The following is a 13,292-nucleotide window of genomic DNA, read 5'->3' on the forward strand; positions in this document are numbered from 1 at the left end:
AAGATTTAAAAGGATGCCTTTTTGAATTAGCTGCACCTATTTTATCTTTAATTTATTTTTCACCCAATGAGGCGAACGGGGACTCATCCACTGGGGCAGCACGTCTGTTTCTTCTCGGTTCCATGCATCCTAACCTTGTGTTGACTGAATGTAGTCCAGCCAGTTGTTCTATTTTTTTTTTGTAAGCACTGTAATTCCCTGTAGAGCTGAAGTGTCATGTGTGTAGACGTTTCATACTATAACTACTGTCATAGCAAACCAGAGACTAATATGTACATAATGTATAAGTGGTAATAGTGATTCATCTATTGTAAATATCATGCAATTTCTTGACCCTTTTTTTATGCAGTGCTGAAACACTTGTGCAGGATCTGTTAGTGAGTCATGCAATAAAGTGATGGAACCATTCATCTTCTGACTGGTTTATTTAATGCCTTTCATGCAGGAGTTTGGTTTAACTCCACACTTTTGGTTTTAGTCTAATAGGTCAGATGTTTAAATTAAGATATAATTGTATGGGGAAATTTTGATTAGTCATGGTGGCTTAAATACACCTTTCACTGTGAAAGTCCTAGAGCTATACTCCATCCATTTTCTTTACACACAAACCCCAAGCTGGGAATCAAACCCAGAACCTTCTTGCTGCAAGGCAACAGTTCTACCAACTGTGCCACTGTGCAGCCTCTTAGAGCTATACTATTTGACTAAAACATTTTCAAGACTGAAATGGCAAAATTATTCAATAGACATGAGCTCAATAACAAAGATATTGTTTTAATCTGTTTGGGTTATTGATATTGCTCCAACATGTTTAGCAGTGAAATGCTATTTTAGGCTTGAGTAGCTTTGGTGATAGGCTAACTGCTTTTAGCACAACTGGAATACAATCAGATCGGTTTTTGGATCTAAAATAAACACTGTTGAAAATGTTAATCTACATTAATATATTTACATATTACGATTAAATCCATATTTGTGTATGTCCCAGAGGGGCCACCAGAAGCGGCTTTATGGTCCATTGCTGCCGTTTGCGGTTGTTGCTTGTGCGTCAGATTTACTGGCGTACCAGAAACACAGTACAAAGGTTCCAGCTTGTGACTTTTGTAACAACAAAAAATTATGTAATTATTTCATCTTAACACACTGAAGTCACAGCCCTAAAATAAATAAATAGGAGCCCACCGATTGCAGTTTTCTGGCCGATTGCACATTTCTGATCTTCTAAAAAGCCTAACCAGCCGATTCCTATTTTGGCCAATACCTATTTTCTTTATTGTAGTAGGGTACGGGAATTTTATTTATATAGCACATTTTCAGCAACCATGTATTTCAAAGGTCCTTACATGAATTAGAATAAAAGAAAAACAAAAGTACTCCACAATTAACTAATAGGAGTTTCTCAAGATTTTAAGAGAGATGCATATAAATTAAATAACCTGGTGGGCCGGTCTCGGTCAAACTTCTCACCAGAGAGCAAAAGAGGAGAATGGTTGATTTTTAGACCTTAGATAAGATCAGTGGATAATATCTGCTTCACATGTAAAAATCGACCGATCACCGATCTCCCAAAATTAAGGAAATCTGCACCAAAACAATCAGTGCATGAAGTTGTCTCAAAGTTCTGATTACCTTCTCAATCTTTAAACAATCATCACACATTTGTTTAAGAGTATTTTTTATTTCTCTTCAAAACAAGCCCCTCACAAAAACTCCTTTTGCATAACAGTAGTACAGCAGCGGCCGAGGGTACAAAATGCTTCTGTCATTATTTTTCAGTGTAAAAATATCTCTTCTCGTGCCTCCCCCACCTGTGCCATCCTCTCGTAGTGCAAACGCTTCAAATAAAAGTTAGGCACATGATGGATACGATCGCAGTTCAATTACACTTAAGTGCTGATGACGTGTAAAACATCATTCTTTGATTTCCTCTGTAGGTTCCCAGTTCATACGGCGTGACGCCTGCAGCCTGGTGAGAGTAAATATTAAGAAAAGGGGCGGCTGGACTTCCTGGTTTTGGCTGTGAAGATTTGATGATTCCTGGTTAAAAGGAGAAAAAACAAAAGACCTACAGAGTTCTACTGGCTGACAGGATCAGGATTATATGTTGGAGCTGGACCGACTGAGTACAAGAGACTCAGTCGGCTTTAGTAATACTATGTTAAACACAAATGACATTGAAAGCTTATGGTCCCAAGCAACAATCACAACATCTTTCTAGTTGATGCTTTTGCTTGTATATATCTGAGCAAGCGATTTAAGTGGCAACTTGACAAGTTTCTACCTAAACAAAAAACAAACTCAATAAACTAACTAGCTCAAAATAAAGTCAAATATTTCCCAGTTTTACATTATAGTACAAATAAAAAATAAATATCAGCTCTGTTTATTTTTTTGTTTGTTTTTCCTTCCTCCATTTAGCCATTTTATGATTTCTAGACAAAATAAAGGTACAAAGAGTGACTGTCATTCGTTTCTGATTAGCGCAGTGTAGCTTATGCGCTCCATCAGGATGCTAGCACGCCACGGCGGATAATGTCAGAGCCGTAGCGACGCCCCAGCGACGAGTCGCCCCTCAGCTCGTGGGAGTGGCACCGCTTGAGGCAGGGCTCCAGCTCGCCGTCTGCTGCCTTGGAGTCGGAGCTGTAGCCGTCGGCCTCCGGACCCGACCGGAGCCGTGTTCTGGGGTACGCCGACTCCGTCGAGTTGGTGAGCGGTCTGAGCAGCGGGTTGCTCGGCTCCAGCTCTGCCCGCTCCCTCAGCGTGGCACTTGGAGGCTTGTCGGCCCGCTTCGGGATCCGGAACTTCCCCCAGCCTTTGAGGTGTCCGGACGCCGAGCCGTTAGGGGCGTGGGAGCTGCCGTTGGTGGGTTTTCTGAGCCAGCTGTTGGCTTTGGAGTCTGAAACGGAGCTGGGTTTAAACTTAGTGTTGGGGGCCGCGTCCAGCGAAGCGCCGCTCCGTCTGGTCGTGGCATCGTCAAATAAATACTCGTCAGAGTCAGAGTTTCTGATGTCAACCAGCCGGATGGAGACGGTTTTATCCAGATGTTTGGAGCCGAACTTGTTCTTCAGCTGGCAGGGGAAGCTCTCGGAAATGTCGCTCCTCCTCTTCCTCCCTCGCTCCTCCGGCTCTGGATCTTGCTTGTGGTTTCCCAGTACTTCATTCTCCGGTGCCGGGGTTTCTCTTCTGGGGCCCTTCCTGCTCTCGGGCTTGTGCAACTTGACTGAGGCGTGTTCCTGAATTACTTTCTGGAGCTTTAGGAAAGGCTTCTCCTTGCTCACTTCAAGCTGGTGGACTTTGGCATCACCTTTGGACTCTGTGGCCGGAGCCTCTTGGATTTGGGAGCTTTTGCTATCTTTAATGTCCAGCAGGCTGCAGGCATTGTCCTTCCTGTGAACGCTTGGAGAGTCCGACAGGCTTTTCCTCCTTTCCTGCTTTAGCGAACTTCGCTTGCTCTTCAGACCAGAGTTACTCCAGGAGGAGCCGGACTGGCTGCCGTCAGAGGAGAAGGAACCCAGAGAGAAGAGCCTCTCCAGGTCCTTAGCAGAGGGCTCACCTGGAATACAGAACCATGCACAGCTTCAGTGTGACTGTTAGCTTTTATCAGTTAAATATTTAGTTTTAGCTCAGTGGGAAGCACACAAACTGAATTCCACACACGTCCAGCTGACCAGCGGTCCTCTGCTGAGACTCTTGTGGATGTGTTGGAGAAGACTCACCGTTGAGCAGCTCGTGGTCCAGCAGGCGGACCTGGTGCTGGAATATCTGCTCCTGGACTTTACACAGCGAGCGCTTCATCTTCTCCCTCCGGGTCACCATGTAGGTCAGGTTACGCACCTACAGGAGGAGCAGCGACAGTCAGCGTTTCCACAGCACACACTCCCTCTTCTGAACGGACAGTAAGGTCAAGCTAACACACTGTTAAAGCTGCAGGACCTAGCTTTTATAAAAAATATGTTGGGGCTTTTTTTTTTTGGTTTACATTTGTTTAAAAAAGAAAAAAAGTCTAGCCCGTTCCAGTGCTACTATTGCCATCTGTAGAAATGAACGGCTCTCGATAAAAGAAACAACCAATCAGAGCAAGGAGGAGGGTCTTGGCGCTGTCAATCAAGCTCATGAACAAGCTTTTCACACAAAAATGCTAAGTTGAGTTAGCATGGCCACAGATGGTAGCAGATAAACGGTTTTTCTGGAGTGGTTAGTTGCTTTTCTGACATCAGAACATTTAGCAAAGCGTACACAAGCATGATTGACAACGTTAAGACCCGCCTTTAATCATCTTTTGAGATCCCTGACTCATTTCCTTTCAATGATAATCTTGGTTGAATCAAAATAATGTTAAACCCAACATGAGCCTTAGGGTTTATAGACCATGGTCCATGTGGACCACAATGGATTTGGCAATTTCCAAGTTAATAAAGATGCTAATGCTAACCATACTGATATAAGATGTTAAGAGACTCCAACTCACACTGTGAAACGTCACCCCTGATCCCACTATAAATAACACTGGTCAACAGCCAAGAAGTCTGGGGTTTTTCAACTGTTTTAGGGTCATTTTAATGAGATGAATCCAAAAATCACTTTGGTTTTGCTCAATCAGGTCAACTTTCTGAACTATGGAGCAACATGAGTATCAAAATGCATGACTTGTTCAAACATCTGGATCAGTTTCCTGAGAATCTGATCAATGAGTGATGAGCAGGAGGAGAGATTCCATCAGAGCAGAAAAGAGACGGAGAATTTAGCACAATGAAGACGAAATGTTCAATTTATATGTACTTAATCTTAGTGTTTATTATTCAATTTATAGAAATCCAAGTTTGTAGCATTTAATTAATACATTTGATTAACAGCATTTTATTAATAATTTTTTGGATGAGAAATATGAATGGAAATGAACTGATAATGTCACAAAAATGTAATTTAGTCAGAAGATCAAATTTCTCTAAATAAATTCAGAATAAAAGCCTGACCTGATTGAGAAAAATGGATGTCACTTTTGGATCCTGTGGTGCAAAATAGTCACAATTCAGTTGAAAAAACAGAACTTCCTAAAATATTTTTTTGTATCCCAGTGTTATGAATGGCAGCCAACTGCAGGAAGGTTGGGCAGAAACATTGTAAATGCTGAAATCTGACTGCTTCCTGTCTGCTGTAAAATATTCCGTCACAAACAGAAAAGCAAAGCAGTTTTTTTTCTCTCTCTTCCTTTGGAGCTGCTGTCCCTTCTCAATCTAGTTTATAACTCACAAGGAACACGTCGTGCTGAAAAACTTGATTTATTTTCAGATGTTTCTGTGATACTTCCTCCCGTTTATAACCCCGCCTCTGCTGCCGCCGGCCACCCTGTGAGTCTTCGTCAGGAGCAAGTGGAGACCTACCCTCTCCAGGTCCTGCCTGAGGTGTGTGAAGAGCTGCAGGCGCCGCAGCAGCACCTCCTGCTCCCGCCGGGCCAGGCTCTCCTCCTCGTCCTTCTTGGGGGTGAGCAGCTGCTGGTTGAAGTTGGCTTTGCGCTTCAGCTTCCAGTACTGGTAGACGAAGTCCACCACCTCAGGCGCCAGCTTCAGGCTCTTGGCCACCTCCTCCACGTCCACAAACTGGTAGAACTCCTCCTCCATCTCCTGCAGCTTCAGCTTGCGGAGGTTGACCCTCTTCTCCTGGTCGCTGTTCGCCCGGCCCTTGCGGTCCCGTGTGCCCTCCTTCCCTTCGTCCTCCGCCGGGTCGCCCTGGAAACCGGAGTGTTTGGGGCAGTACGACTTGAACTTCACCTCGTCGTCCTCCGTGAGGATGGTGTTCATTTCCAGGTTGGCGTGGAGGCCGCAGGTCACGTGGAAGGCAGTCCTGCAGTTTTTTGCGGAGCACTGGAGAGCAAATGGCAATGAAACAGATTCAGACGGACTGATGCCAGAAGCTACATTCATTAAAGACAGCATTCATTCTGCAGCAAAACCATTTGCTCACTATATATAGATTGCATATTAAACAGATTCAAAACAGTGAAATATTTCAAGCTAGGGCTGAAATGATTAATCGTTATTAAAATAATCGTCGACTAATTTAGGAACTGATAGTTAACTGGAGCACAGACTCAACAGAAAGGCTATTTGCTGAAAGAACAACACACTCAGAGCAGTAACTAATCTAAAATTATACTATATAAATATATACACACTTTGCACTTAAGATAAAATAGAAACATTTGTCTGCACATATGTTCTACCCAGAACTCCTCTGTGGCAGTTTTAGCTTCACCTGGTTCAAATTCTGTAAAATACAAAATGTCCCACTAAGATTCTTTTGCTACTCGGTTATTAATGGGTTAATCCAAAAAACAATAGATGAGCTCCACACTGTACTGATTTTATGTCAAGCAGAAAAGGCAGAGGATTTTTGTTTCAGCTGCAGATGATCAAGAGTTTGCAAAACAAAACAAAAAAAGCAATTTTAGACAACAAAATGTGTTTATTTTCGTATTTAAAAAACTAACTTGTTTATTCGGATCTTTAGTGCATTTCTAAAATTGTATCAAAAAATTTAATTGAAAAATTTACAGAACGCAGCAATGTTTTTATTTGATTAATCGTCAGAATAATCGATTACTAAAATAATCCTCCCTAATTCAAGGCTTTCATAATTTTGATGATTATGGTTCAAAGTTAATGAATATGCAAAATTCAGTCTATGAGAAAATAAGAATATCACATAGTATGAATAAAAACTGCAGTCAGGCTGGTTGGGTTGGAGACGCCCACCTGGATGCAGGCTCCGGTCTTCTCCTTACACAGGCAGCAGATCAGAGCCCATCTGTTGCTGGGAATGTGGGACACATTGGTGATCGGCTCCATCTTCTCTGGATTCCCAATGCTCACCTGGAACGCACAGATACACACAACCACATGCGAGCACAAGTTTATATGAATAAAAAAGAAATAATTACAAAAAGACACCCCAGAAGATTAACGGAATAAGTAGGATTGATGGAGCTTTCACCTCTGGGATCCACAAGGCACAGCTGACATGAACCCACTTGGTTCCGCTGCGGGTCGGCTTCATGGCTCCGCCCTTCTTAGGACACACCTGGCACTTTGGGAGGATGCCGAGCGCGCAGATCCGACACAGCCAGCTGCCTTTTGGGACTTTCTGGATGCCGTAGCATGCCTGGTCAGAAACACGACCGGAAAACAGGGAGGAATTCAAAACACACACACGATTAAATCAAAATAAGATAAATATTTACTTTATGGTAATGTTCACCAAAGCTGAAATAAAAGCTCCTCTGGGTGACAAAATAACTTCTCTAATGTTCCTAAAACTGTGAAGTTTTGACCATGAATACCTTCAGTATTGAGGTCATGTTTCAGATTCTGCTGTCTTTACAAAACAAACCAAATATATCCAGATTTCTTGGAAACATAAAAGCTCGTTAACAACAAATAAATGTACCAAAATTAAAATACATCTACCAGGATTTTTTAACAGAGTCCATCATTTCAAGGTGAAAAATGAGGAATGGCCTCTGTAAACATTTTACAACCAAATCTGAAAATCAAGGCCAGCTTTCAAAGAAATATGAGCGACACACCTTTTACATTTTAAATGTTCATTTGTAAAAAAAAAAAAAAAAAAAGTAAGAACTATATGAAGTGGGCCTGGACGATATGGTTCTAAAATCTATCATGAGATAAGTGTTTTGTATCAATCGATTTAGATAATTATTGATTCGTTTTTGTTTTTGTTTAAATAAGTGACATAAAGCCAAACTAGAGGCGTGACGCTTCCTGTTTCATCCACTGCGTTGTTTTTTATTTTTTAGCAATTAGGACTGCTTACCTAGTTGCTAGGTAACCACAGAGTGAGGTAGCTGACCTTGCTTAGCTGGCCTAGAGATCGAGGGGCTAAAGCCTTTCCTCTGCCTACGTCTCCCAGAATGCTGTGCGGTTCTGGATCAGAGTTCAGTGACTATTCTATATATTGATTATTCTATCAGATGTATTATCTATCGATATCGATCATGTGTCTATTACTATATATTATTAATAATTTATTGTCCAGCCCTAATATAAACCTTGAGGTTGGACTCTGCCTTCAGTGGTTCCGGTGTTGACCTCTGACCTGGTGAACGCAGATGTTACACTTGTCGCAGAACACCATCTCGTTGTTGTCCTCTCCGTCCGGCGACTGACAAACGTCACACACCACGTCCTCGTCGTACTCGATGCCCAGCCCTTCCTCCGTCTCCATGGCGTGGGTCATGTTTTCGTGGCAGCAGTGCTCAAACTCCTCCATGACTCTCTCCATGGTGTTCTCGTCCAGCGGCGGCACGGCTGCAAACAGCGCCACATGCTGGTGAGAATCAGCTTCTCCTTGTTATGTGTGCGTCTTGGTTTTATTGGATGTCATGAAAGAAACGGAAACCCATCTAACAGATGGTAAGTTTCCAGCTGAAGGACGGGAACAAGGTTCACCATCCATTACTGTAAAGTCTGGACTATAAACAAACCATTATCACCGGTTCTACGATAACCTAGGATATGGTTATTAACACAAACATGCATATGTTTGTGTTTGTTTCTCAGTGATTTATCGACTTTGCCAAAAATTAGAACCTGTAAATCTGTAGCCGAAGAAAACTATATTTATATTACAGCATATCCAAATCCCAGCATAAAATCGATCCTTTCTGTGGAAACATTCAGATGTTCTCACAGTAGAAAAACAAAATGCAAATATATGAAGTTATTTTAGAATGCAAAAAAATAAAAGTGAGCAGCGTCAGAGCAGGATCGACACAATACTAAAATTTGATACTAATACTGAAACTAATAACATCCGATACTATTTTTGATGCAGTGGAAACATTTTTTTGAAGGAACAGGGTTCTTTATATTATGAGCAAAAATACAATTAATTATGTAAAATGATAACATTTTCAGTTGCTTATTTAGAGCAAAAACCAACAAGTAGGGAACAAGTCAACCCTTGTTTGGAAAAATATGTTATAAAGATACGCTTAAAAACAGTCAAGATAACACTTAAAAAAATATTAATATAATTTAAGGAAGCGTGTTTTTTTGATCACACTTCCATAAATGTAATTTTACTACATTTTATTACACTGATCTCCAGCATGTGTTTCCATTAGTTAATTCACTATTTTTACTTGTAATTTTACTCATAAGGGACAAATAAAAACTGAGTGCAGACTAAAAATGAATTGTTTCCAATCAAGCATGGATGTGGTGCAGTAAAAATCAGGGTTAGTTTTTAGCTGCATCAGCCTTCAGTATCTTTACAAATAGACGGAGGAGTAATGGAGGTTTATTTTGTTGACTGAGTCGTCGGCAGATTAACATTTTCTTGTGATAATCGGTGAGTGGAGCGCTGCGAGGTTCAGGACTTCACCGAGGGGAAGCGCAACTCGGCAGGGGAGCTCAGACCGTCTCTGAAGCTAATGATTAGCTAGATAGCGTTAGCTGACGTCATGTGGGAGGTTTGCTCTGTTACAGATGCATCAGCTTTACTGTTTGCTCAAATGTGAATCAGTCAGTTTTTGTTTTTCATATTATTGATCATATAGATTTCTGGACTGTTCTGTGGAGTCCGCAGCTCACCCATCTGTGCAAACTCCTCGTTGATTATGTGCAGCCAGGCCACGTCTTCTTCGTTCAGGTCGTAGCGGCACATCCCATCCGCCAGCGTCCGGATGTCCACGTAGCCCAGCGCCTCCGTGCCCGACGTTCGGATCAGCTTCTTAGGCCTGATGAACATCACCTCCTTCCCCTTCTCCGCCAGAACTCTGAGCAACAAACAACAAGTTATCTACCAACATGGAAAAGTGTGGAAAAACTATGTACACCCATGATATAGTAAATGTTAGACAAAAATCCAGTTGAACTGGTTTTCTAATTCAAATTTGCTGAAAACACCAGGAGATGAAAGTAGAGTGAGCTTAAAAATAAAATCTATTATTTTTTTATGCCAAGTGATGTATTTTATTTTTTTGCTTTCTTTCTTTTCTATAAAAACAAATAATGAAAGAAAATATGATCAAATAATTGCTTTAATTTCAGTTATCCCTTCAGTGAGTTGTACGGCGGAGTATTAGCACCAACCTATGAGAAATTTTGCTCAATTTCAAGAATATAGTGATAAAAAAAACTTTTCAAATTTCAAGAAAAAGTTATTTTAATGAGAAACGTTTGGACAGTTATCAGGATCTGATGTGACCAACTCAGTTTGTGGTTCTTTGAAATGGACTCAGTTGTTTACAAAATGGTTTTAAAGTTCTGCTGCTCATAATAATTTGATGCTGACGTGTTAAAAGATGAAGTATTTCTATTGATTATTATCTGTAAAACTTATACAAAAGTATAAGATGCTCAACATTCCTCATTTTAATTGTTACTTTTATAGTAGTTCTCATAAAAGTACTGCTCTGTTCTCCTAATGTTATGGCTTTATCCTCGTAATTAAAAAAATAAAACTCTTAACCTGGCCCTAACAGTGTGTTATAGAGCTGGCCTGAAGTCAAAGTCCAAATAACCAGAAGCTGTAAAACATGCTTGTCAAACAAGATGGCGGCCCTGGCCGTGCTGACATCACTTTTAAATATGGAAACCCAAGGAGAGCATAGGTGGGGAAAAAATCCAGATTTTCCTAAAATTAAATCTTCAAAATCCAGTACTTTGGTAAACTGCTAAAAGGGTTGATCGCCCAGCCCCAGACAGAAGATGACGGATAAACAGAGACTCCCAGCAGCGGTTTGCCTACCTGGTCACAGGCTGGGGAATGGACTGGGGGCTCACAGGGACCTGGACACCTTTCTCCCACTCCTGCCTCCATGGATCAGCCAAGACATAGTAATCCTCTGGATTCAGCTGGTACGAGTCGTGTAATTTCATAGCTGTGATGAAGTCTGTCCTAAAAACCTGCCAGACAGAAGGAGAATTATCACCTTGCATTTTAAAAACAGTTTTATCCAGCCCTGCTTTCCTCCTATAGACGCATTACAACATGACATCACGCCCCCCAGCTCCCTGTCAGAGGCCAAAAAGCTGATCGCCATCAACGATTATCATTGGTTATGTTGTCAACATAACGCGGTGAATCTTAAATGTATGTGTGATAGATAAAGGAAAAATTTTGTCTGAGGGCATCACAGTTCATCGGTCAGGAAAAAGTTTGAATAAAATTAAAAATAGCAAGGAAGAGGGAAGTAGATCAGTTATGCTAGCTTGACTTTGACAATTTTAACATGAAGATGTGCTGCAGAAATCAGTGTGTTTAGGTACAGTTAAAAAAGAAGGAAAGAAAAAAGTCGTACTCTCTGACAGACCATCAGTAGAGCAGATGTTTAAATTACTGTATTCAGACAATTTACTTACTAATAATCGCAACGTAAACATCGAGCCTGAAAACATGAAACTGAAACAGACTGAGTGTCATTTGTATGGTAAATGTTGGAACGATTTTTTCGTGTTGAATCCTGATGGAATTTAATCTCTGATCTATCGGCCAACTGAGCTGTCGACAGTCAGTTTCTATGGAAACGCATCTGTGTGTAGAATACCAGTGGTTTTCAGTTGTTTTCTGCTTTTCTGCGTTATTTTCAATTTGTGGTGGTGTACTGCACTTAATTAATAACACCTAAATGTCCAGGTTTCATTTTGTTAACAATTGCTCTACCACAGCTGTGGACAGAAAATAAATGAAATTTCTGTCCACAATTTTTGCCCTCCAGCATTATGCGCATGCATGAAATTTCCAGATGTAAACAATAACATGCAACATGTCTATAGTCCTCTGAGGTGTGACTATGTGAGCTGATTATAGTATTTAAAACTTGTTTATGTCTGCCTGTACCACTCTGAGCAAACCTAAAACCTCAAAACGGTTAAAAACTAAAGCCAAAGTGTTTGAATCCTGCGCTGTGTGGATTAACCAACCAGAACGCTGAAACGGGAGGAGCTATTGCTGTGCTTTAATTTAATTGGCTGGGGCTTGCAGGGAACTGACTACAGACTGTGGAGCAGATAACAGGAGAAATGTTTCCATGAGTGGGACCCTTCATCCCACTTATGGAAACCCTGGCCATACACCAGGACTCACTATCTTAGATAGTGAGTCCTATCTTAGATAGTGAGTCCTGGTGTATGGCCAGTAAAACCAGTGGAACAAAACAGAGTCTCATTTTACTGATGTTTCAATAAAGGGCATTAACAAACTATCCCATTTTGTCGAGTTACAACCACATATCTGTGGATTATTTTGGACCTTATGGTAGAATTAGAATAAGTTAAAGTTTTTTACTAGTATAGGTCAGCAGATCAGCCAAGTTATAAAATGTAAATGGGTGCCTTTCACTGCACTGTGCCTGTCTACAGCAGCTGTGTCTGGTAGCTATTTATTCATTCTGTTTGCTAAATACTTTGAAGTTCAGCCACATTGGCTTTAGAGAATCCAGTGACTTTTTTAAAGCGTTAACAATGACTCAATAGGATTTAAGTCACATGATTATGCGTCATTCTAACACAGTGCAGAGGTTCCCAAACTTTTCCATGCTATCCATGCCAACAGCATTAGCTTTTGGGAGGAGCATTTGTTGTATTGTTTATCAATTATTGTGATCAATTTCTCGTGTTAAGAATTTGAATTTATTGCTGTGTTGATAAATTCCAATTGATAAAAAAGATAAGAATATATCTCTGTTCTATGAAAGCTTTAAAAAAATTTATTCAATTTAATACTATGATTTTAAAAAGTTTACTGTGATACAAATGACACTTTTTTTAAGTAACAGGCCTGATTTAAATGGAAATGTTTTCCAAAAGCAGTATTTGTGTTTGTAACACTATGCAGTCACAGGCATACGGTTACCTAAAAAAAGTAGTAAGAAATAGTTTATCATCAATTTCATTGTTATCACGATAGTACAAAAAGGCACTGTGATAAAATCCTAAGTCCATATCGTCCACCTACAGTGGGGAACCGCTTTGAAAACAGACAATGCTAGAAAGTATGTAACTTTTTAGAATGTTTTTTTCTCACTTTTATTCACCATTCGATAATTATTAGTGAATAGTAAATATGTTCTGACTTTAGCTGGCTATGAGTTTGTAAGTATTTTTGCAGCAGAGTCCTCCTCAGCAGGCTGCCAGAAACTTGTTCATTTTGCGGTTGAAAAGCGAAGCAGCTTGATGAATTTGAAAGATGAGCATGACAAATAACATCTATAATCAGGATTTAAAACAGATTATATTTTATCATAACAAATTGTGATATATATATATGTA

General features: G+C 40.5%; 1 protein-coding gene across 6 annotated transcripts in view; it reads right to left on the minus strand.

Moving 5' to 3' along the window:
* Positions 1-1,662: 1,662 nt before the first annotated feature.
* The window catches only part of jade1 (jade family PHD finger 1), a 17,200-nt gene continuing 5,570 nt past the window's right edge, over positions 1,663-13,292 (minus strand). For all 6 annotated transcript variants that reach the window (XM_016679936.1, XM_007568599.2, XM_016679937.1 and 3 more), the window contains 8 exons: positions 10,771-10,928; positions 9,612-9,796; positions 8,113-8,324; positions 6,991-7,158; positions 6,753-6,869; positions 5,382-5,861; positions 3,717-3,834; positions 1,663-3,553 (listed from right to left, as the gene is read on the minus strand). In XM_016679936.1, the coding sequence (XP_016535422.1) occupies positions 2,505-3,553; positions 3,717-3,834; positions 5,382-5,861; positions 6,753-6,869; positions 6,991-7,158; positions 8,113-8,324; positions 9,612-9,796; positions 10,771-10,928 (2,487 nt within the window). In that variant the 3' untranslated portion in view covers positions 1,663-2,504. The remainder of the gene's footprint in view (positions 3,554-3,716; positions 3,835-5,381; positions 5,862-6,752; positions 6,870-6,990; positions 7,159-8,112; positions 8,325-9,611; positions 9,797-10,770; positions 10,929-13,292) is intronic.

The sequence above is a fragment of the Poecilia formosa genome, unplaced genomic scaffold (genome assembly GCF_000485575.1).
Source record: "Poecilia formosa unplaced genomic scaffold, Poecilia_formosa-5.1.2 Scaffold227, whole genome shotgun sequence".
NCBI lineage: Eukaryota > Metazoa > Chordata > Actinopteri > Cyprinodontiformes > Poeciliidae > Poecilia > Poecilia formosa.